Source organism: Hippopotamus amphibius, chromosome 1 (genome assembly GCF_030028045.1).
Source record: "Hippopotamus amphibius kiboko isolate mHipAmp2 chromosome 1, mHipAmp2.hap2, whole genome shotgun sequence".
NCBI lineage: Eukaryota > Metazoa > Chordata > Mammalia > Artiodactyla > Hippopotamidae > Hippopotamus > Hippopotamus amphibius.
This window is the reverse complement of record NC_080186.1, coordinates 35,164,524-35,188,393: the sequence shown is the minus strand read 5'-3', so window position 1 is coordinate 35,188,393 and position 23,870 is coordinate 35,164,524. Positions and strand designations below refer to the sequence as shown.

Genomic DNA, 23,870 nt, shown 5'->3' with positions numbered 1-23,870 from the left:
CTATTTTTGAAGAGTTTGTGAAAAATTTGTATTTATTCTTTAAACATTTGGTAGAATTCACCAGCAAAGCCATCTGGGCATGGACTTTTCTTTATAGGTCATTTTTTGATTCATAATTTAATCTCTTTACTTGTTGTAAGTCTATTCAGATTGCCTATTTTTTCTTGAGTCCATTTTGATAGTTCCTGTCTTTCTAGGAAGTTGTCCATTTAATTTAAGGTATCTAATTTGTAGGCATGTCCTCACCTTGTTCCTCTATAATCCATTCCCCACATAGTAGCCAGTGATCTTTTCAAAAATGCAAATCTGATGATGACACACCCCTGCATCCAGCTCTTCTAGGGCTGCCCTTTGCCCTTAGGATAAAGACCCACATCCTTAATATTGCCTACAAGGTTCAGCACAGGCTGGTCCTGTCACCTCTCTGGGGTCCTTACCCTCATGGAGCTATGTTCTCCCTTTGTTTCCAACACAGGGAATTCTTTGCAGCTCTTAATATACCGTGTGTCACAGGTGCTGTTTCCTCTGTCAGATGTTTTCTTCTGTCTAGCTCCTGCTTCTTCTTCATGGCCCATGTTAAAATGTCACTTTCTCTGGAAAAGCTTTCCTGACTGCATCTCCTTTCTGCGTCCTCCAGGTCCCCTCTCCCTCTCTTATAGCATATACCACTGTATTTTGTTTGTTTACACATCTGTCACTCCACAGGGGCATCTCTGTTTATATATTGGTCCCTAGCAGAGATAACTTTTTAATCCCTATATCCTGGACCTGGAAATATTCCTGTAGTAGATGTGAAATGGAATTTCATTTTAGCAAATCCCATCTCCCCTAGCATGCATAGCCTGCCATTTACTCAGTTAATTTCTTCTTCTTGAACTCAGCTCTACTCTCTAACCACTCAAGTCTTTTTGGAATAGAGATTCTGATAATCACCCCTCCCCCAACTTCCTGCATTGGTGTATAATGATATCAGCTGGCACTTACTGAACACTATGTCCAAGGTCCAGTGTTGTGAAAAACGTCCCTGTGTAATCTTATTTAGTGCTAACAGCAGTGAGGTAGCTATTACTAACTCCATTTTTCAGAGGAGAAAACTGAAGCTTAGAGAGGTTAAGTGAGTTGACCAAGGTCACACAGATAGTAAGATAGTAAGTGATATAGCAGGGAGTTGGACATGGGTCTGCGTGATTCTAGAATCTGTGCTCTTACCCACAATGCCATCCTATGTTATGTCTTCTTCAATTTTATCTGATTCACTGAAAAAAATGTGAGAAGCAAGACAAATCTTGTTTCTTAAGGACTAGTGGGAGGGAAATCTGAGGCCAGCAGTGATGAATCAAAAGGACGGGCAAACCTGAAGGCCACACAGCATGGGGTGGTGAGGTGGGATGAGCTTTCAGGACAGGGATCACCTCCCCAAACACTATGGGAGACTCTGAGGAAGGCAAAGGAATCCTACCATGGCTGGCTGAAGTTGGAAGTGACCTCTGCTTTCTTCCTTTGGGGGTCCACAAGCCGGGCAGTACCAAGTTGCCAGGGAAGGCCGCCTAGAGACATAAGGAAAATGGGAGCTCAAGACAGGCCAGAATCTGTCCAGTGCCGAGGTGTCAGTTTGAGCTGAGGCTGGGCTAGAGCCAATCCTGGGAGAGACTGTTTGGGCAGAGCAAAGAATCCTAGGCTGGCAGCTACCTAGGGAGACATATTGGTGATAGAGGCTGGAGAGCTGGGCAGAGACCATGGGAAGACTGGACTTCTTATTATGACAGAGATGTGGGGGCAGTGTCTGTGTAAAATGGGTCTTTCAGGACATCTCCCATCATGGAGAGGCAACCTCTGTAGAGGGCTTGGGATAATGATAGTGTAACCAGGGACAGCATTTCTTTTCCTGCAAAGTCCAGTTTCTCCCTCTTTGGTTGAACTTTTCCCTGGGATTGACCAGCAGTAAAAGGTAGACATTGGATGGAGCTTCTCAGAGCATTTATTTTTCCTGATTACAAGGCTGGGAGTGGGGCGCAGCTGAACAGGGCATGTTAGTGGTGTGAGTGCTGGCTTGAGTGGAGGGGCTGAAGCAGGGGTTTGAGTGCAGGGAGTAGAAGAGCACAAACGTGGAGCAGCTGAACTGGAAGGAAGGATGTGAGGGTAGCCGTCAGTAATGCAGGGGGCACTGGGAGCAATGGCAAAGGATGAGGTCCCACCCCCTAAACCCACCCCATCCCTCCATCCCCTTTTTTCTTCCTTAAGTTAAAAAACAATTCCTTGAGGCAGCTCAGGCAACAAGAATCAGGAGTCACAGGTTGGAGAGCTGAGTTTGCTCTGGCCAGCAGAGCCAGGTTCTGGCTGGACTGCAGCTCAGGCCTCCTCAGCTGTAGCGTCGATGCCCGCATACGTGAAGTTCTCAAACAGCGACATGTTCACGTAGGCCTGGGGAGCAGAGCGAACTTCAGTGAGGGCCAGAGATGGGGGGGGCATGCCTGCCCTGGAGGTCCTCGACTTCCATGTGGTTGGGGTATTTGAAGAGACACGGATTTGTCCTGCAGACTCAAGATGACCCCGTGGCCAAGGGTGGTCTTCACCAGCCCAGAGCAGCAAGGTCATCAGACCACAGCTGGGGGGCTCACGTGAGAGACCCTTGACACAATTATTAGATGGGAGGTTTTTCATGCCCTTATCCAATGAATTGATTGCTAATGCATTCATCCTTTCATTTACTTATTCATCTGTTCATAAGGCTATTTTTGATGATTTATCCATTTTTATGGTTATCTGATTACTCCTTTATTCTTAAGATAGCTTAATAATTCCTATAACTATTTAGTCAACTAATTCATATGATGAACTCTTCACATTACTCGTTTTGATGTATTTCTTCACATATTTATTTGATAATTCATTTATCTCTATGGTTACTAGATTCAGTTATTTAATCATGTGCTTTTTGTATGATTACTGTATCATCCATCCACTACATCTATTCATTCATTCAGTTACTGGGTCGTTCATTCATCTTCCATCCATCCATCCATCCATTCATGCATTCCACCCTGGCTCTGTGCCAGGTGAGGAGAGGTGTCCCAGCTGAGAATGGGCTGATCGCCCCAGCAGAGGACAGGCAGGGAGTCTGGGGCCTGGGGCCTGGGACAAGGACTTGCTGCTGAGGCTAATCAGTGGCCCTGGAAAAGTTTAGAAGAGCCTAGTGTCCAACCCAGGGAGAGCTGGAAAGGAGGGCTGCACCCCAGGGCCTGGCCTAGCTGTGGCGGTGGGGACAGGGACGCAGGGGCTGCTGCTCTCTGGCTCCTATGAGAGGACAGCCCTGTGAGGTCGGTGAGCCCAGCCCCTGCACCCCCAGTTTCCTCACCTTCCTGGCTTCCAGCATTCGGCCCAGCTGCACCGCGATCTGGGCAAAGGGGGGTCGCTCGTACGGACGGTCCCGCCAGCACTGCCGCATCAGCTCGTACCTGCAGGCAGGGGGGTCACCGAGGTGAGGGCCAGGGCCCGCTGGGGTGACGGGAGTCCCGGGGCTCGAGGCTGAGGGGACTCACACTTCATCGTCACAGTTGCGAGGCTGCTCCATGCGGTAGCCCTGCGGCAGCTTCTCGTAGAGCTCAGCACACGTCATGCCACAGTATGGGGTTCCTCCTGAGCGAGGGGCAATGCTCTCTCAGCTCGGGGCCTGGGCGGGGGCGGAGGGTAGGGGGAAGGCGGGGACCCTGTGGGGAACAGGGGTCAGGGACTCACCAAGGCTCACGATCTCCCAGAGGAGGACCCCAAAGGACCATCTGAAATGAGGAGGATGCACTTAGTTACATTCTAGGCCCCAGGGCCCAGCAGCTTAGTGTCTACCTACCTCAGGTGTGCAGCCCCTCCCAGGCCCTGCGTGTGTCTACTTTGCAAGGGTCTGGCCTGGATCAGCTGTTGTCTCTGCTACTGAAACTCCTGCACAGCCTCCCAGGCTCAGTGTAATCGTAGCTAACATTTTACTGTGCACTTACTGTGGGTGAAGCACTGATCACTTAATACACATGTATATGTTAATTCATTTAACCCTCACACCGACCCTGTGATATAGATACTATTACTATCCCCATTTTACAGATGGAGACACTGAGGCACTGAGAGGTTAGCTAGCTCGCCCAAGGCCACACAGCTAGTAAGTGGCAGAGCTGGGATTCAAACCCTGGCAGTCTGGCTCCAAAGCCCTTGCTCTTAATGCCTCTTATATTGTAACAACAGCTGTGCGGGTGAGAGGTGGCTGAGGCCAGGGTGGGAATCTCAGGGCTCTTGGGGCAGAAGCAGGAAGTAGGCAAGTGGTGGCCAGAGGGGTGGTGGTGTGGTGGACAGTGAGCCAGGCTGGCCAGGCCAAAGGGCTTGGGGCAAGGGGCAGAGCCAGGGCTGGGGTGCTGGGAAGGCCAGGTTCCCTGGAGAGAGGGGCAGGGGTGTGCCAGGAAGGCCGTCTGGAGGAGGGAGCGCAGAGAGGGAGTCTTGGGGGTCATGCTCCGGTTAGATCCTCAGGTGGGGATGACCCACCCTTCTGAGAAGAAGGTGAGAGCATTCGTTGAGGGGTCTCTCCCTTCACCCAGGCCTTATCCATCAGCATCCCCAACCTCTCCAAAGCATCCTTCAGTCTCTTAGTCAGACACAGCCTAAACCACTCCTACTCCAATCCTACTCCTGAAATACCTTCCAAGATGAAACTTCCTTCCAACGAGCCCCTGCCTTCCCACTAAGATACCGGGCGTGGCCAAGGTATACCTAAGACACATCTGTGTCACACTTGGGACACACCCTAGGGACAGCCAAGTCATGCCTTGGACTACCTGAGACATCTCTGAGGTGCGTCCAGGTTACACCCACAAGCATCCTTAGGGGACCAAACCCTCCTGTCCCTCCCCACCCCCACACTCACACGTCGCTCTTGGTGGTATAGACGCTGTAGTTCAGAGACTCAATGGCCATCCAGCGCACAGGGAGACGCCCCTGGAAGAGAGTGGGTTTGAGGGGTCAGGTGAGGAGAAAGGGGCTGTTTAGCAGGTTCTGGGAGGCAGGGCCAGGCATAGGCCCTGATGGGGAGGACTGGATGAGACTTACCATCGTCTTCTTCACGTAAACCTCCTCCCCCCGAGAAAGGCCAAAGTCTGCAATCTTGGAGGCCAGGTTCTCTCCAACCAGCACGTTTCGGGCAGCCAGATCCCTGTGAATGAACTGCAGGCACGGTCAGAAGTCAGGAAAGATGGGGATGAATGAGACCTGGACTCCGGGGCCAGCGAGGGATCTGGCCCCACGGCTGGCTTCGTGGGCCCCTCCATGCCTTTCGTAGCCCCTCACTCTTCTGCCCGCCCACCCGGGCCTCAACCTGGATCAGCAACTCCTGCCTGAGAAGAACCACGGTGCCGGCTGTTGTCCCTTCCTTCTTGCGACCTGGGCCATGGCCAAGTTCAGGCTGTATTCGTCTCCTGGGACAACGGTGGGCTTTTCTGCAGTGACCACACTGGCACCTTCTCCTCTTTGCATGTTCCCTGACCCCATCTCTCCTGACCTCTCTCCAACCCCCACCCCACTGATGAGAGTCACTTGCCCAAAGTGACCTCTCCCTTGAGTTCCAGATCCTCCCCACTGGGCCCTCCACCTTCCACAGAGACCTCTCTCCATCACCCCTCCCTTTGCCTTGGCCCCTTCCCCTCTGCTTTCAAAGATACTCAAAACTTTAACTTCAAAATGCCTCCCCTCCGTCTCATGTCCTCTCTTGCAACTGTCCCCTCTCTCCTTTCATTCAAGCGGGGTGTCCTCGAGCTTGGGCTCGGGCCTCCCCGTCTGCTCCACCCTCCACCCTCTGCTGGTGAGTCTCACCCACTCCCTGGCCACCAGCGTCACCGTCTGTGAAGTGACAGCTCCCAGACTGTCGTCTCCAGCCCAGGCCTCCCTCCTGAGTTCTAGGCTGGGGTCCATAACTGCTAAGCCAACACCTCCGCCATGATGTCCCTTGGATGCTTCAAACAAAACACCTTTTTCAGACTTGCTTCTCGCCCTGTGTTCTCACTCACTCACCCTGGCCAGCAACTTGGGGTCACATCCTTCTCTTTATTCCTTAATCCATCAATTAGAGCCTGCTGATTTAATCTCCTGAAGTCTGCTCAGTGGTCTCCCCTCATCCCTCTAGCCCAACCTTCCCCCAACACACACTCACACACACCTGCTTCTCACTCAGGTACTGCATGCCATTGGCAGCATCACTGGCAAAACGCAGCAGCTGCCGGGAGCTGAGGGTGGAGGCTGTTCCATGTTCTCGGGCAAAAGCTGGATCAGTTTCCAGGACGCGGCTCTTCCGCAGAAAATCTAGCAGATTCCCATAGGGGGCATATTCAATGGCAATGTACAAGTAACCTGGGAGGTGAAGAATACAGGGTGGTGGTTTATACGCAGGCAGCCTGGGGTGGCAGCAGGCACCCCGTGGTGCTAGACAGGGAACCTGGTGCATGAAGGAGGCCCAATAGTGATGTTCAGGTGTCCTGAAGCTCCCCACAAGCTACTGATGCGGGGGTGGTGGCTGATGATGGGAGGCTGGAAGACGGGGTAGGTGATGAGCTGGGGACTCACCTCGGTTCTCACAGGCCCCCAAGAGGTTGATGATGTTGGGGTGATGCCCCAATTTGCACAGAACTTCCAGTTCTCCAGCAAAGTCACGATGGTCATTTTCAGAGGCATACTCTGTGTAAAGAATTCAATATCACTTTTGCCAGAAATAACCCTGGAGAAAGGGTATGGGCTGGTGAGGGCTGGGGTCAGTCGCTGGCGGGAGCCAGGTACTGTGGGGCACAGGAGAGGGTCAGGGCTGGGGCAGGGGTCACTCCCAGCGGACCTTTCAGCATCTTGATGGCTGCATTCATCTTGAGTCCATCCTTCTTGATCATGGCCCGGATGACCTGGCCGAAGTTCCCCTCCCCAATGAGATCCTCAAAGGTGATGTCCTCCCATTCGAGCACTGGGTAATTCAGGGGCTGTGGTTTTGGTCGCCGGGTCAGTGTCAAGGTGCCCGAGCTGAACTGCAGGATGGTCTCCTCGCCCTTCATAGGATGCGACAAGTGGGCACACAGTCCACACAAGAGACAGGGGCAATAAGATGCACAGACAGGCAGACAAAGAGTGGCTAGACAAATGGACAGAGATCCAGACAGAGGGCACCCTGGTGGCCAGCCAGGCACAGACAAACACAGGACACATACTGAGATAGAATCATACGAGACAGAGCGACAGGTGGGCCGTTGGGTGGACAGATGTCCAAGGAGAGAAATGCAGAGGCCACAGCCTGGGGATCAGGGGTGCAGGGCTCTGGAAGAACGAGGAGTGGGCAAAATTGCTAGAAGCCACGACACACGTCAATGGAAGGGTGACACTCCTAACATTTAAAACTGAAAGGAATTGGAATGAGCTGTGATGGGGAGCAAGGAGCTTCCCCTTGCTGTGCTGACCCCACAACCGGGCATTCTTTGCCACCAGGGATGCTGTGGAGGGGATTCCTGCCTTGGGCAGTGGTCTAGGGTACATTATTGAGCACCTGCTCCATGCTAAGCCCTGAGTTGCTGGGAGCCAGCGGAGGGATTTTCTTCTCCACAGCAGCAGAAGCAGAGACTACCCCTGTCCACCCACTTGGCAGCCACCCGTAGCTCTCAAACCACCCTGGGACCTGAAGATAGAGCATAACAAAGGGGAACATCCACGCCCCCCCCAGCTGAGTAGGAACTGGGCCACCTGGGCAGGGCTGATGGCAGGAAAAGGAAACAGCTGAGTGGGACCATGGGTGCTGCCAACATGAGAACCGAAAGGAGGGTTAAGACAGACCTGGTGGGGCAGGGGGAGGTGTCTCTATGTGAGCTGCAGCCCAGCTTGACAGGCAACGGCTGAGGACACAGGTCACATGGATTCACACGAAACATGGACAGCTGAAGGCGCACACCAGTTTGCACGTGCATGGTCTAGTGGTGGCCGAGACACAGGGCATCCGTGAGAGGTATGCAGGGACACGTGCTTGTGCAGGAGCACAAGCAGAGGGACACACGTATCAGGGACACAGGCGCGTGCAGATGGGGGCACTCACAGGGACACACGTGCACTCATGCCCGGCACACTCGTTCATGTGCACATGTACACGCATGCACACGCATACAGCAGGGGTACATCTTGAAATATGTCAGGATGCTATATCCATTTAAGGCTGCCCTCCCGCTCCTTTCCTCCACATTGGTACCCGTGACCCTCCCCCACCACAGCCAGGCCTGCTTTCTGCAAACACTGACCTCAGAGGGAGGCCAACGCAGTCGGAACAAAGAGGCCGATTGAATCTCTGAAGGGAGTTTTTTAAAGGCATAGCAGAGACAATAGCCTCGGACACTAGGCTTTCTATCACAAGGATCAGCCCTTGAGAGAGAAGAGCTTTTTTGTTTTCTTTCTTTCTTTTTTTTTTTTGAAATGCCAAAGCTTGGCTATAAATATCAAGTGCGCAGGCATGGAGGACCAAGGGCAGAGTTCAGATCATAAGTGACAACAGTGGGGAAGATCCCAGAGGAGAGGGAGATGGGAGGAGGTGACAAGACGAGGTGATGCTGGGTTTCTGAAGAGGAGCCAGCACCCCTCATCCCAACCCCTCAGTGTGGGCCTGCCGGCTGGAGGGGCATGAACAGGACAGAACACTCAGCCAGGTTTACCCGGAAGTCAAGAAGAGTGGAGGCCTATGCTTCCTGTCTCAAAGAACGACAGGTGAGGCTGCAGCCCCAGCTCAACTCTAGATTGGTAGAAACAGCTGTAGGAGGGGCTACAGAAATGGGTCTGAGGGTCACAGAATATGCTGCCCTCTGCAGGGGACAGGGAAGCCCCTCAGAGTTCTTAAGTCTCCCCAGGGCGGCCCTGAGATTTGCAAGGATGGAGGATGGGATGCGGGACTCACAGCGCCAGTGCCCTGCTGGGAGGAGGCCACAGAAGTGCTGAGGACATGAGGCATGGGTGCGTGCAGGTGGAGGCTGGCTCCCAAGTGCGGGAGGGCCTGCCGGGACAGAGGCTGGCACGGAGCCCAGGCGTTCCCCACGTTATCACCAGGCTTCCCAGGCTTCCATCACCCCTTATGAGAAGGGGGAGAATCCCGAACTGACCGTGGTGCAACATGGACATAACCCAGTGATTCTGAACTGGGGATGTTGATATTTCACCACAAATGTAAATGGGCTTGTGAGTTGAGTTCAATTCTAGAGAAATAGAGAAAATTATTGATATATATGTTGCACCCTTGCATGTTGTCGAGTGTAGTCTCATACCTGCGATATAAACACCCATGTGCGCACACGCACGTGCACATACACACACACACACACACACACACACACACACTCACGGTCTACAAATACTTATGTGTGTACAGGTAGAAACATATATACACAGGGTCTGCACACACGTGCCCCGAGGTGGGTATAAGTGACTGACCGATCCCGACTGGTAGGTGAAGGTGCGTCTGCGGTGCAAGCAGCTTCTGTGGATGCAGGCCAGGGTTAAGAGGGCAGCCAGGATGGTGAGGCAGGTGGCGGACACAGAGCCCACCACAGCCAGGACCAGCTGTTGATCCAGGCCCTCTTCAGCTGCCTGGACCTCTTGGACCGGGCCCTCACTCTGCAGCCCTGGATACAATAAGAGGGGCAGATCATAGGGACGCCTGGGTCAGGGAACCTGGAGGTCACCATGGGGTCACACAGAGGGAGAGGTCAGAGATCTCAGTACCAGGGAGGGAGCAGGGATGTCAAGCCTAGGACCAATGGGTCACTGGAAAGACATGATTTTCCCAGCACTAGGACGATGGGTCATAGAAGGGAAGGGTCAGGGTCCTCAACGCCAGGGCTTGTGTTACTTGCGGGGAGGAGCCGAGGATGCCCTAGCTCCAAGGCAGAGAACCACGTGGAAGGGGAGAGCATCGAGACCGACCCTGTGGCCCAGGAGTTCACGTGGGCCCCGCCCTCTCACCGTTGCCCAAGGTGGACTCTTCTACCATGTTGCTCCAGTCACCAGGGCCCTGGACGCTGGCCCGCACGCGGAAGAGGTAGCGCGTGCTGGCATTGAGGTCGCGGACGATGGTACGCGTCTCCTCGGGCCTGTCCACGTCCATCCACAGCGGGTCTCCTGAGCCCCCAGCCACCTGCACCTCCACGATGTACTTAGATATAGACCCAGCTGGAGCCTCTGGGCGCTGCCACTCCAGCTGGATCTCGGAGTCTGAAAGGGCCTGGGCCTGGAGGTGTTGGGGTGCTGGGGGCCCTGGGGAGATGGGGGTGGGAAGGCAGTGCTCAGATGGGACCAGACTGTGTGGCTGTGGGGTCAGACGGATCCACTCTAGATGTGTCCCCAGTTCTGAGGACCCCAGAATGGGAGCCAACCCGCCAACCTCCTCCTTCCTTCCTGGGCTGAATCCCTCTCCCTCTGGCTTCCTTCACCCCTGGGCTTCTGCTTCCCCTGGTTCTCCTTACATCCCAAGTCTTCCTGGTGGCCCAGATCCTCCCAGTGTCCTAGGACCTCCCAATGCCCCCCACGCCCTGTGTTCCCTCACACCCCACACCCTCCCCATGACCCCTGTTCTCTACAAGAACCACGACCTCCCCGTGCTCTCCTCTGTCCCATAGACTCCTGGTGGCCCACGTCCTCCTGGTATCCTGTATCCTCCCCTGTGTCATGTCTCCCTGTGCTTGTGTCTGCCTGACATCCTAGGTTTTTCCCTACACCCATGTTTTCACATTCTGTGTTCTCTGCACGTCCATCCAGGATCCTACAACCTCCCACGTCCTTTTGGGTCTCGTGTGCTCCCTGCGTCCCATGTCCTCCCTCGTCTTGAGCCTGCCACCCGCCTGCTGAGCGTACCGCTGAGGGGCAGAAGCACGCGAGCGGCAGGTGAGGCCGGGCCCAGGAGGGTACAGTGGTAGAGCCGCACATCCAGCTGGTAGTGGGTGCCAGGTGTGAGTCCGGTCAGGAGGGCGGTGCGGGCCTGGGGGGACGAGACGTTCTCCCGCCGCTCCTGTCCCCGGGCCCCGTCCCACAGGCGTAGCAGGAAACCATCGCCCACCAGTGGCCCCAGCACCGAGGGTAAGGACCAGCTCACTCGCAACCGGTCGGGGCCCTCCACATGCCAGCCCTCCAGCCATGGCTGCAGCAAGGGCTCTGGGGCCAGAGGTCAGGGGTCAGAACCGTCCGGTGGGTCCCTGGGGTCAGATGGGATGGTGATCCCCAGGGGACAACCCCCAGTGGGAAAGGCAGGGACCCCTGGGGTGGACAAGACATGACAACCCCTAGTGCACAGGACAGTAGCCCCTGGAGGACGGAAAGGGATGACTCTTGGCCTCTCACCAGGACAGTCTGTGGTCATGAGGGTGGGAGGCCCCCAGGCCCCCTCCCCCCCTTCCCCTGGCCGGCTCAGCTGCACGCGGACACTGTATCCCGTCTTCGGCCTCAGGTTCATTAACGTCACGTTCTCACTGGGGTCCACTGTCAGGGTTTTGCAGCACACACTATTCAGTCTCAACCCGTTCCAGAAGCCACAGCTCTCCCTTCAGCCCCTCTTTTCTCTGCATGCCTCTCCCTCCCTTTCTATCCCCTTCCCCCTCGTTACTGCCTGACACCCCATCCTTCCCCAGCCATCTCCATCCTTCCCCTTGCTCTCTCCCCCCTCACCCACGATGGTGGACCAGGCCATGGCGCTGTCCTGGGGCCGGTAGTGCAGGCGGACGGAGGTGATGGGTCCGTCCCCAGAGAAGGAGACCAGTGGGGAGACCACGAGCTGGCGGCTCTGCTTGGCCAGGAGCCGCGGGGCAGTCAGGGGCACTGGGGGCACTGCCAGGAGACTCAGGGTAAGTCATGGCCCAGACAGCCCACACAGTCCTCAGAAATAGGGGCAGATTCTGGGCATCAAAGACACCTCTGGGTCTCAGTTTAGATCTTGGGACCCCCTGGCCTGGGGAGGAACCAAGTTCAACGGATGACCAGAGTAGCCAGGGTCCAGGGAGGACAGCTCAGGGTTCAGGGACTCGGCAGTAAGGACACAAGGGTGTCCCAAAAGATGTTAAATGAGGGAGTGACATGGCCAGACAGGGTTTGGGGGAGGGCACTCTGCCCATGCAATGTGGGGGTGAACAGAGAAGTCTGAAACCCAAGGCAGGGTCACCCTGCTCTCTGCCCCTCACCCCATCATTCATCACTCTCCTAATTAAAAAAAAAAAAAGTGTAGCAGGTGATGAAGCACTTGCTCTACCCGGATGCTTCACATGCATGGTCTCTAATTCTGACAACTGCCTTCAGGCAGGGCTCATCACCCTGTCTTATGAATGAGGAAACTGAGGCTCATAGACATGGAACGACTTGCTTAAGGACACGCAACGAGGGTTTAAACAGGGTCTATCTGACCAGGCCCCCTAAAATCAGTCCATTCTACCCCCAAACAGCTTTGGTGCTCCTGCCTTAGCTCTCCTCTCCAGATTATTGCATTAACGCCTTAACTGGTTCCCTTGCTTCTTCCAAACATTTTCCAGATGAATCTTCTAAGCAGAATGGGTGGATGGATGGATGGATGGATGGATGGATGGATGGATGGGGGAAGGGGGAGGGTCAAGGAAGACACAGGGCTGTGGCTGAGGGGGTGGGAAGGAACAGTGGTGTCGGGCAGGAATACGCATGTCAGGAGGAAGCGCTGGTCTGGAGGGAGAGGAAGGTCCAGTTTGGATCCTATAAAGCCCCTGGGCCTGTGGCTCATGCGCGGGGTTACATGTCCTGGAGCCAGATATAAAGTGGGCCCCTGGGTCATGTACCAGCTAACCTCCACACTGACTTCAGAACTAGACCTCCACTATATGGAGGTCTCACTGAACGGGTATGGAGCCCAGGAGAGGGGTCCAGGCTGCAGATCACATCTGGGTGTTGCCAGGGAACAGCTGAAATCTTAGGAATAGATGACATTTTAACTAATAATAACAATAAATATCAACATACATTAAACACATACCCTGTGTCAGGCACTGTGCTAAATGCTTAAAAGCATCGTCTAATTTAATCTTCATAGCAACCCTATCAAGGAAGCACGGATACCCTCATTTTACAGAGAGAGAAACAAGCTATGAGGAGCTAAGTAACTTGCTTACATGATGGAGCTAGAATCTGTAGTGAAGATTCAAAGCCAAGCTGTCTGGGCCCAAAGCCTGGGGAGAGTGAGAAGAGAAAGGCTGGCGATGGGGCCCTGGGGTGGTGGAGGGGGAGACAGAGCGCTGGAGAGAGGACGAGAAGCAGAGCCTGACTGTGAGAAAGAGGAAGGTGAGCAAGAGGTCTGGGCTCCTGTCGGGGGAGGTGAGCGGGGGTCAGGAGCCCAGGGAAAGAGGAGCCGAGGGCTGGCAGGGGCTGTGAATGTCCGAGGCTTAGGGTGGTGCAGGTGAGGGACACCTAGCCGGGGGTGGGGGTGCTCTGCTCTGAGCAATCCTGGGTACGGGCAGCTCCCGCATTCACCAGGAAGCTCCTCTGGAAATGAAGCGGGTCACCCTCTGAGCTCCACGGCCCCAGGCGCTCCCCTGTCCTGGCACTGAGAGCCCTGTGGTGTGACTTGGGGTTGTGGGGCAAACACAGCGTCCCAGAGGCAGAGGGAAAGGCACTGTGTGTCTGTGGGGCAGGGTTTGGAGGAAGTGCAGAGGGGAGCATTGCCCTGGGCAAGGCTGGAGGGTGTCCCATTTCTGGGGCATGGGATGCCCTTTCCCGATGGGACTGAGCTGTGCTCCTGCCTGAACAATGCCCCGCCCAGGCCTCAGGTTGATGACAAGCCCTCTTCTCTGCCTGGTGCTGGGCTGTGACCTTAGATGCCCCTGCCCTTCCTGCTATGATGCCCAGTCTGAGCAGCATCAACTAGTGCTCACTCTGCCTGCTGTCCATCCTCCACGGCCCCAGGACATCACTGACCTTTGACGTTGACCCTGAAGCGTCGGCTGTCTTGGCCACCAGACGTGGACACACGGCACTCCCAGAGCCCACTGTCCCCAAGAACCAAGCGAGGCACCTCGAACTCGGCTGTGGTCCTATCTGGCTCCACAATGGCCTTGGTGGACTGAGAGAGACAGGAGAAGGGGACAGAGCACAGGGAACGTGTGCCATGTGACACATACACGTGTGCTTGTCCAGGGTGATGAGGGGACAGAGGCTGGGTGGTAGTCCCTCGGCAATTAGCCTGATACCATTTGAGCTGCGGTCAGGCCAGTGGGCAGACCCTGCAGAAAGCCCCGAGGGGTTGGGGTCTGGGGGGTGGGGGCCAGGGAGTGGGGTTGCCGGGCTGACCAGGAGCACCGTGCCGTCCGGCTTGCGGAGCTGCATGCTGCCTCGGACTGGGAAGGGGTTCCCCGCGGCCGCACAGTTGATCCGGGGAGTCGTCTCTAAGTTGAACTCCAGTTCTGAAACCATGTCCAGGATCTGGGGGATCCGGTCTGAGGAGAGAGGGGACACGCATCCTGGAGGCCCTGGCAAGGGCAGAAATATGACTGCCAAAGTGCCCCTCCTCCGAGTCCTGCATCTTAACGGAGGCACTGCCACCAGCCCAGTCACCCAGGTCTGAAAGTCCTTTGCAACTCCTCCAGGGCCCTCACGCCCACCTCTGATTGTCCCCGAGTCTACCTCCTGTGCCCCCCACCTCCTTATACTCTCCCACACAGAGACCGGACCCCTCGCCAGCCTCAGAGCCGGAATGCTGGTTCAGGCCCCCATCGTCTCTGGGCCCTGAGACAGCTCCTCTGGGCTCTCCGGCTTCCACTCCCTACCCAGCAGCTGGTGTCCTCTCTCAAACACAAATCTGACAGCCCTGGGCCTTTTCAACAATTCCCTGCTGGCCTATCATATGAAATGCAAACCCCATAGCCTGTCATTCAAAGGCCCCAAGACCTGACCTCCTCTGACCACTCCCTGAGCCTCTCTTCACGCCACTGCCCTGGTACCCAAGCCTGGTCCTTAATCCCCCGGCCTTTGCCCTGCTCTCTCTCCAGCCATCTTTCTCTTGTCCTTCATATCCCACCTCAGATCATGCCTCTTCCCAGAAGCCCAACCTGGCTCTCTCAGGCCGCTCCTCTGGGCTCCCACCCACTCTGGGCTGCTGCCCATCCCCGTACAGATGATGTGGGCCGGTGGCGAGAACTTCCAGACCATGAGCTCCCTGAAGGCAGGACTCTGAGATGGGGAGGTGTGTCCAGTGAAGGGACCTGTTCGGAGGGACCGCAGAGCCCCCCGTGCTCATACCTGACTTCTCACAGTGCACTCCATGCCACCCAGAGGGGCAGACGCAGCCGCTGAAGCGGTCACAAGTGCCGCCGTTCTGACACTGGCACTGGAGGCGGCAGTCAGCCCCGAAACGACCTGGGGTACAGGCTGGGAACAGAGGGGATGTGATTAGAGGGGCACAGGACAGGGGGCAACGAGGGCACAGCTGGGGCCTGGGAGTAACAACAGGCTGGGTGGAGAGGGCACCGGTCAAGTGAGTGGAGGACTGTGGAGGGCTTGGTGTGTAAGGCAGGGCTGGAGTAAAGGGTCAGGGCCAAGCTTGTAGCTGGCTGTCTGAGTCTGGGATGCGGAGGATGGGTTAGTCTGTACCTTCTTGGCACTGGCTTCCTCTCCAGCCAGATCCACAAGAACAGCCATAGGGGTCTGGGAGGCAGAAGGTGAGGCCCCGGCAGCCGGATGTGCCTGGGCACTGCTCCTGGCAGCTCTGCCCAAAACGGCCCTCTCTGCAGGCTGGAAAGAGGGCATGTGGGTGTAGGGGCCTCTGCTGGGCCCCAGGGTTCAAGACCTACTTGGTAGTGTACTCTCCAAGCCCCATCCCCCAGGTTTGAGACCCCGCCCCGCCAGGCATCCTCTCCCGCCCAGGTCCTAGTGCCCCCTCCTCCTTACCCTGCTCACAGCGAGTACCAGTGAATCCAGGGGGGCACACACACTCGCCGTCCTGGTCGTGGCAGACACCTCCGTGCAGGCAGCCCAGGCATTCCTTGGTACAGTCTTGTCCCCAGCGCCCTGCCTCACAACCTGCAGGAGTGTGCCTTCAGCAGCGGACCCTCACCCACCGGACCACTGCTGCTGAGTTCTGGGGCCGCCACAGGGGATCCACAGGAAGCATGCGCAGGGCTCCCAACCTCCCACACCACCCGCCACCTCTGCCCTCTGCTCCTGACCCCGCACGATGAGCCGAAAGAAGGCACTGCCCAGCGGGCTGGCTTCCAGGTACGTGGCACTGTAGATGCCGCTTGATGATGGCTGCACACTTGGGAGCTGCAGCAAGAACTGCCCGTCCTGGGCCTCGTGCCAGTCCAGGGTGTAGAAATAGGATCCTGGGGGCATAAATGGGTCAGGGGCCTCAGCATCACACAAGAGCTGGTGTCCCCTCCCTCAGTCCTCCTTGGCTCAAGTCACACCAACACGTGCCAGGCAGAGGGAGCAGACCGGGGGGAAGGCACCGGCAAGTGTCTGGACCCAAGTCAGAAAGCTGGGAAGCATCCTCTTTCTCACGCTCCACCAACCATGCAGTAAATCACCGAATCCGGCTCAGCCTATCTCCTCCTTGCCTCCTACAACTGCCCACCACTCTCCACGCCCCCTGCCACCACCCTGCTCCGGGCCTCCCACAGCCTTCCTAGCCGCATCCCTGCCTCCCGTCTCCCCCTTCCCTGTCTGTCCTCCACTCGGCAGCCAGTGAGATTTTTCTCCAGTAGATTCCGCTGTAGCTCCCCTGCTTGAGCTCTTCAGGAGTTCTCCTCTGCCCTCAGGGCAACATCCAACTCCTTACCGCATCATCTCCACCAGTTTGGCCACTGTGTAGCCCTCTAGCCCCGTACCTCTCCACATCCTGCCTGACTTCGAACATTCCTGAATTCCTGAATCGCTTGTGTCTCTTCTAGAAACACTGTGGTATCTCACAGCTTCCTGCCTTTCCTCTTATCAGCCCTCCTCCTGGAATGTTCTTCCCCTCTTCTTCGCGTAGCTAGTTCCCAGGAGCCTCTCCCTCCAGGACCTGTGGACCCTAACATTAGGGTCCTTGTCCCTGCCCCACCCCTTCCTGCCTCTTCGCTTAGGACGGAACAGAGATTCTAGGGAACGCAGGTCTACCTGACGCTCCACATCTCTCATCAGTTCGGGGGGCCTGGAGCTCAGGAGGCAAACCCCTTAGCTCAAGAGAAGGGCCCTCCTCCCTCAGGAGCCCAGGGACACAGGAGGCAGCCAAAGGGCTGCAGGTGTGCGAACCAAGGCAGGAATTTCGGGGCCACCCAGGAAAATGGCTTCCTCCTATGCGGTGGCCAGAGGGCCTGATAGGGCCACGGTTGGGGCAGGCCTGGGCTGAGATCTCCAGGCCCGCCCAGGCCCTTGCACATGTCTGGACAAATCTCTGGAAGAGGCCAGACTTCCCTTGCCTAAGCGGGGACTTTGTTACCAGTTCTATTCTTCAGCATGGGGACTGCTGCTCCCTGCCGGACCAGCTAACGTGACAGCACCTGCTAACTCCCAGGGGAGAGTCCAATGTGAGAGGTTAACATAGTGCTAATTTGGGGGTGACAGGGAAGGAGGTAGTCCTCTGGGCGCAGTAGGAGGACATCTCACAGCTAGAGATGAGTTGGATGCAGGTACTTCCCATGGACCTGGTGCAGGAGAGAGGACTCCTCTCGGAGTTGGCCAGAGGGGGTAACGTGGCTGTGTCAGGGGACAAACCGGGAACACCGAAGGCCCTTGAGGTGTTGGGATGTCAGAGCTATGGGTTTACCCGCCCACGCAGTTCAGATGTCCCCCTCACCGTTGTTCTTCCAGATCACATCTGTCTGCTTCTCCTTGCGCACCCGCGCGGAAAGCACAGCCGTGTCGCCCTTGTTCACCGTGTGTGTGACCTTGTCAGGGAGCAGGTGGGCTGCGAGGTGGATGGAGGGCGGGGTCAGGGGGTCAAGGGCAGTCCCTCCTCCCTCCCCACCCCACCGGCAGCCAGACTCACCTCCGGGGCTGTTGTGCACGTAAAGGACGCGCGTGCGCCGCGCCCCCGCGCCGCCCACGCAGGAGAAGACGCCCACCAGGTCGGAGGGCTTCGAGAAGCCGCGCAGAGTCACCTGGCGGGAGCCGTTGCGGGCCAGGTGCAGGGGCTGCCAGGGCCGGGGCGTGCGCACGATGCGGTCGTCCTTCTCCAGCAGCAGGGAGGGCCCCCAGGCGTCCGAGCCCCTGCCTGCCCCCGCCTCCCCGGACACGCAGGTCAGAAAGAAGCGCTGGGGCTCGGTCAGGCGCAGGTCGGCCAGCAGCGTCAGGTCCACCGCCGCGCCTGGGCCGGGACACCGGGCTCGGATCTGCCGGGGTCCCGCCCCCACCCCTGCCCCGCCCGGTCGCTCTCGCCCCTCTCCTCCCAGTCTCGCCCCTCTCCTCCCTTCCTCTCCCCCAGCCACTGCACTCTATCAGGCACGTCCATGCCCCTCCCTTCGTGTCCCTGTCCCCTTCCCGGTGCCCTGGCCCCTTTCCCTCAAGTCTCTTCATCCTAAAAGAACAAAAACAAAAACAAAGCCCCTTCTCTGGCCTCCCCATCCCCTCCCTTCTCCTGCCAGATGGCTTCCCTTTACAGCCCAGCCTTTGGAAAGAAAGAATGATCTATGCGCCAGTCTCTGTTTCCTCACTCTATTCCTGGCAGTCCCCTTTCCTGACCTGTCTCTACAGCTGCTCTGCAAAGGGGAGACTCTCCCCGCCCTGCCCGCCCGCCCCCCCGCCCCCCCCCCCCCCCAACACACACACGGGCTAGGAGAGCCCTGGAGATCAGAAGTGTCTTGGAGGGACCCCTCCTCGTCACTCCAGAAATCTGGACATGTTTGCTGTGCTGGGATTGAAGGCGGGAGAGGCTGGGTTCTGCAGCCAGGTAGTTATGGCGCAGAAAGGAAGAGAGCGCTGGGCCCAGCAAAAGGCCAGAAGCAGGGAGGGCAGTCCCTAGGGCAGACTTGGGGCTGAAACACACACACACACCAGGTGGGCCTTGGTCTTTGCCTTCCAGAGAGCTCGCAGCCCGTGGGGAGACAGACATGGACATACGGGTTAAATGCAGGGCACTGTATGGGGAGCACAGAGAAGAGGTACCTGACCCAGCACGGGGGAGGCAGGGGTTAAAGGTGCCTCCTGGGACATACAGCTTGATGGCCTTAAAGCTGAGCAGGATGGGGGGGGGGGTGTTGAGAATGGGGACAGGGAGAGGTCAGTGGTAGGAAGGGCATTCTAGGCAGAGGGCACAGCCTGAGTAAAAGGGTGCAATGAAAACTATCATGGTGTGGACAGGGGGATGTCCAAGTTCAGTGTGGCTGTGGCACACAGTGTGGGGCAGGAGCGGGGAGGGGAGGGACCAAGGAGAGCTGGAGTCCAGGCCCGGCTGAGCCTCTACGGCCCTGGGACCCCACGCCTTCCTGAGCCTCTCTTGCTCTGTCCCTGCCTGTTTACTGCCAAGTGGTTAGTTGGTTTAAATGCTACTTTGCTTATCAGTGGATATTCTTTGAAAGCCTGCCGTGAGTAAATGAAGCTGACTGCCTGTCCTGTGCTGAGCCCCTGTTTTGCTTTGGATCCTCACACCCTCCAGAAGCTGATGTCTTTCCATCCACAGAGGAGGGTCATAATAATTATTGTCCAGGCTTCCTCTCGCAAGCTCATCCCTTTCACTATCACTTCTGAGTCCATAACCCTGGACAGCTTCTCAGCTTGGGGCTGTGTTCCATCAGCTCTTCCCAAACCTGCTCCTCTCTGGGCTCCCGGCCTCAGCAGACAGCAAAACCCACCTGTGATACAAACTTTGGCGTCACCTCACACTCCTGCCGTCGTAATTAATGCTTATTAGGGGTCAGTTATATGCCAGGTACTTATGTTCTCTCATTTTACCACCCCAACTCTCCTGGGAGGTGGGTGTTATTACCCCAGTTTTATAGCCAGTAAACGAAGGCTCAGAGATATAACTTGCCCAGGGTCATACAATTAGTAACTGGCAAAGCCAGGTTATCGGACTCCAAAGTCCACACCTTGAAGCACTATCCTGGCTGCCCCAATCAGTCACAAAACTCTGTTTCCTCAAAGCCTCTTGACTTCATCCCCATCCCCAAGCCTGCCCTTGTTAACCCTCACCCTCCCTCCCCTGGACCATCCCGACAGCCACGCTTCTCCTCCCTCAGCTCATCCTCCAAACTGACCCGTTTAAGACCTTGTGACTCTCTGGCCCACGACCTCCCATGGCTCCCCACGGCCCTCAGGTTGCAGTGCTTACTCTTGAGGCCCCTTGCTGCTCACACCGCCCCTCCTGCCTCCTTCCCTCCAGGAACCCTCTCTCCCATGCACTTCCCTGCCTCTGAGACTTGCTTCTATTGTTCTGGCTGCCTGGAACGAAGACCACCCCTGTTAGTGAAGTCTTTCCTGATCCCTTTTCATCTCCTGCCCTGAAGCAGAGTAAGCTGACTCCTCAGTGCTCCTCTGTGTCTATCTGTTCAGCACTCACCCAGTGTCCCGTGTCCCCCGCGAGACCGTGAACCACTCAAGGCAGCCTTCGCGTTCTAATCCTCTTTGGGCAGCACACTGAGGGCATGGGCTACCGCGTATTCAGAAGCTCTTACCAAGCGCTCTGTGTAAATTACCTCACTTTAACCCAGTAGCCATCAGAGGTGAGCATCATTTAATCTGTTATATAGATCTAGAGGCTGTCTGCCTCTCACCTAATGGCCTGTCCCTCAGCACAGCTCCTGGAATATTGTTGGTGCGTGATAAATGTTTGAGTAACTGAGTGAGTCCCACACACTGACCATATGAGTGCCCACCGAAAACATGAACATGGGGCCCAGAGGCCCTGCTGCTCCCCACTGATGTTCAAGTCCAACACAGTCAATGGCTGCTCCCCTCCCCCAGTCCCTGGTGCCTGCCTGGGTTTTCCAGGCCCTGATCCCACTTTCTAGTGGACCAGGGTGTGGAGGGAAGTGATGGCAATGATGATAGGGTTTTCTGGCGGGGGGGGGGGGTCGGGGCTTTGGGGGCTGGGTGGGCGGGGTGGGGGAAGCATGGGCCAGACTTACCAACATGAGAAGCCAGGAAGAAGACGGGGAGCAGTAGAGGGGGCCCCAGCCAGACCATACTCCAGAGGCTGACCAGGGCAGCCAGGACAAGCGGGGCCCACGGTCAGTCACTCCAGGTCTGGCTGCTCAGCCTGTGCTGTCAGTGCGTGTTGGTGTTGGGGAGGAAGAGGAAATGAGTTAGCTGGGGTGGGAGGGGTGGCAGAGGAGAGAGGTGGGGAGGACTTATCCTGCTTCTGGGCCTCCAGGCCCCCCGGTCCGGCCCCTACAAGGCTGAGGACGGGTGTGGCCTGGAAGGTCCTGGAAGGGGGTCACTTGAGGCGGGGGGGAAGGTAGTGGTAAGGGCAGGCCTGGGGATTGCGGGACTGTTTCCCTTCCCCTCTTCTCCCCGTGGTCCTCAGTCTTGCCAGGGCAGGAGGCAGGAGGCAGGAAAGGGAGGAAGCCGGTGGCTTCCTCCTATTGAGAGGGGATGGGGAGGATATTGTTCTTGGGTCTCCCCTCCCCCAGCGCAAACACATGATTCCTCATGTATGCACCCCAAGACACGGTTACACGGGTATCCTAGAGAGCAGTTCATGTATGCACCACAAGGATCTGGAATGTACACAAAGGAACAAAAGAACACATGCTGGGCAAAAACCCTTTGATTTCATTTTGTGTAACTCTCTCATTCCACAGATAGGAACACTGAGGCCGGCACGGCCTGAGGGCCCTCTGAAGTCATGGTGAGGCTGGGACCTGGACTTCTGACGTAGTTGCTCCTCAAGGGCTCACGCTAAGCAGACCCACAGAATGCACAGAGAGTAAGTCTCTTGCTTTTACAGCCCTTGGCTTAAGCCAGTAACAGAGGCTTCAGTGCATTGTCTGCCTGATGTCATTATCCTTGGACACTGGGGGCAGCAGAAGCCCCAGCAGGGAGTGCCCGCGTTGTTGAAGGCTGACAACAACCTGGGAGCAGTCCCAGCACCTTGACCCCATGGATCTGCTGTGCCCCTCATCTCTCACTGCCCTGCCATCAGCTCTCCACTGGCAGTTTCCAGAGGAGAGCATGTCCCGCAGGCACAGAATGCCCACAGGTGGCAGGGTGGAGTGGGGTGGGGGGGCCGTCTGTCCTTGCAGGAAGCAGAGGGAGACATGTTGGCTGGGCTCACTGATGAAATCTGTGACTCCTCTGGCCTGGAATGGAGTGGTTGGGGTGGGGTGAAACCTGGTGCCAGGTTAGGGGACTGGTTTGGGAGTCCAAACCCTCCCTTTGGGGCTGGAACATCTTCCCAGAGTCTGTTCCCAGGTGAAAGCTGGACTCTCTTTTGGACCCACCAGGCTCTAATTCACTGTCTGGGGGAAGCAGGGCTCCTGCAGCCTAGTTGAGCTGGTTTAGGCCTGGGCCTCTTCTGAAAACCGCTGAAAAGTCCCAGAAGAGATGTTGACTCCCAGTATAGTTTGAAAAACGGATCAGGGAAGACCCCTCCCCCCTGCCCCATGGGCCCCCAGACACCCCATTGCTAGGTATGAGGCTGGGAAGAGCTTTCTGTGGGCAAGACTCGGGTGGGAGTGGGGGTGGTTGATGCCTTAGTTTTCAGCTCATCTTGGTGCCGAGACCTTTGACTCTGGCAGGAGAAAGGAGCTGGGAAATGCTGGGGCAGTTTGTCTGGCAGGGTTGTAGGCAGAACTTCCCCCTTGGTTCTGGGAAAACCTGGTGGGCCTAATGTCATTTTGTGTGTATAAACAGAGCACTTGGGCAGCATCTGTTCTGGAAAATGACAGGTACTGGCACAGGTGTTTGCTCTGAATGAAGTTTAAAGCTCTGTGACAAATAGCATTGACAAAGACTACAGGCCCATCTGGCCTCCCCACTTTCAGCTGGGAAACAAAACTCAGTAGTAATGATGTGTAGATAAACACAATGCACATCTTGCAGAGTTTGTATGCAAGGATATGTATTATAAAACAATGTCCTATAAGCCTAAAAGTATATTTTTACGCGTGTTGAAATTATGTTGCAAGTAACTTAAATAGCATCTGTTTACAAACAGCATGTCACAAGTGAACTATCACCGCACCAACAAAGTTTGAGTGGGTTGTGTTTACATCTGCTATTGCAATAGGAATACTTACACCGTAATGCCTATCTCAAAGCCTCAGTCACTGGAAAGTTACTGAGACCAAGAGTAATGTTGATACTGGGATGCAGTTCTACCCACTGTGAGGTCAACCCTCCCAACCAAAACAAAGCTGATAATGATAAAGCCAGATAATGATAGCAGCAGGACCAACTCCACACAAGGCTGACAAGTCACTGCTATGAAAGCCACTTCCCTGCAAATAGTGGGAATTCCAGCTCTTGGCACATACAGGAGTTTTGCCAGGTCGCTAGCGGTATGGGGCAGCCAGGCCTCCTAGTGGAACTCTGAAGCAGAGATTTTTAGTACTCTTCATGCCAATTTGCTTTCCAAATGCCAGATTTTAGTCACCTTCAATTAGAATGTTGCTAGTAAGAAGCCTGCGGTTGGACCTGAAAAGGAAAGGTAATGAAATTAGTTACTATTTGCCGGTAACCGCTGAAAAAGGACACGTGATTTTCGAATGCTAGGAGACTCCTGGGGGCAGCCTTGTGCCCCACTGTGGGGCTGTGGAGCTAGAAGTCTGTGTGTGCTAGGTGCTGTCAGCTGTTTCAAGCGATACTGAAAACGGGTGTGTATTTTTCATAGCTAATCTGTGATTTTTTTTCCCCCAAAGACATGGAAGTTTTATTTACTTTCCCAGTTAAGTCATCAACATAAAATCTCCACAGGCATT

The 23,870-nt window shown here is 55.9% G+C and overlaps 1 protein-coding gene across 5 annotated transcripts; it reads right to left on the bottom strand.

Moving 5' to 3' along the window:
- Nucleotides 1–1,970: 1,970 nt before the first annotated feature.
- TIE1 (tyrosine kinase with immunoglobulin like and EGF like domains 1) lies at nucleotides 1,971–21,226 on the bottom strand. 5 transcript variants are annotated; one of them, XM_057707789.1, is made up of 23 exons: nucleotides 21,078–21,226; nucleotides 18,002–18,319; nucleotides 17,810–17,920; nucleotides 16,200–16,355; nucleotides 15,922–16,053; nucleotides 15,625–15,765; nucleotides 15,274–15,402; nucleotides 14,326–14,471; nucleotides 13,954–14,098; nucleotides 11,692–11,850; nucleotides 11,368–11,505; nucleotides 10,885–11,181; nucleotides 9,997–10,287; nucleotides 9,466–9,656; nucleotides 6,854–7,058; nucleotides 6,592–6,702; nucleotides 6,188–6,378; nucleotides 5,086–5,199; nucleotides 4,904–4,974; nucleotides 3,736–3,776; nucleotides 3,540–3,636; nucleotides 3,356–3,455; nucleotides 1,971–2,421 (listed from the first exon to the last, which is right to left on the bottom strand). In XM_057707789.1, the coding sequence occupies exons 1-23, from the start codon at nucleotides 21,133–21,135 to the stop codon at nucleotides 2,350–2,352; spliced, it is 3,414 nt and encodes a 1,137-aa protein (XP_057563772.1). In that variant the 5' UTR covers nucleotides 21,136–21,226; the 3' UTR covers nucleotides 1,971–2,349. The 5 variants fall into 5 exon arrangements, with proteins under 5 accessions (XP_057563772.1, XP_057563778.1, XP_057563787.1 ...); XM_057707795.1 differs by having other exon boundaries at nucleotides 6,188–6,330; XM_057707804.1 differs by having other exon boundaries at nucleotides 18,002–18,226.
- Nucleotides 21,227–23,870: the final 2,644 nt, after the last annotated feature.

Coding starts and splice junctions, on each gene's coding strand:
- TIE1 (XM_057707789.1), bottom strand. CDS start 21,135: ATGGTCTGGCTGGGGCCCCCTCTACTGCTCCCCGTCTTCTTCCTGGCT. Junction 16,356..17,809: donor TGTGATCTGGAAGAACAACG/GTGAGGGGGACA, acceptor TTATGCCCCCAG/GATCCTATTTCTACACCCTG. Junction 11,182..11,367: donor CATGACCACAGACTGTCCTG/GTGAGAGGCCAA, acceptor CTCTGGCCCCAG/AGCCCTTGCTGCAGCCATGG.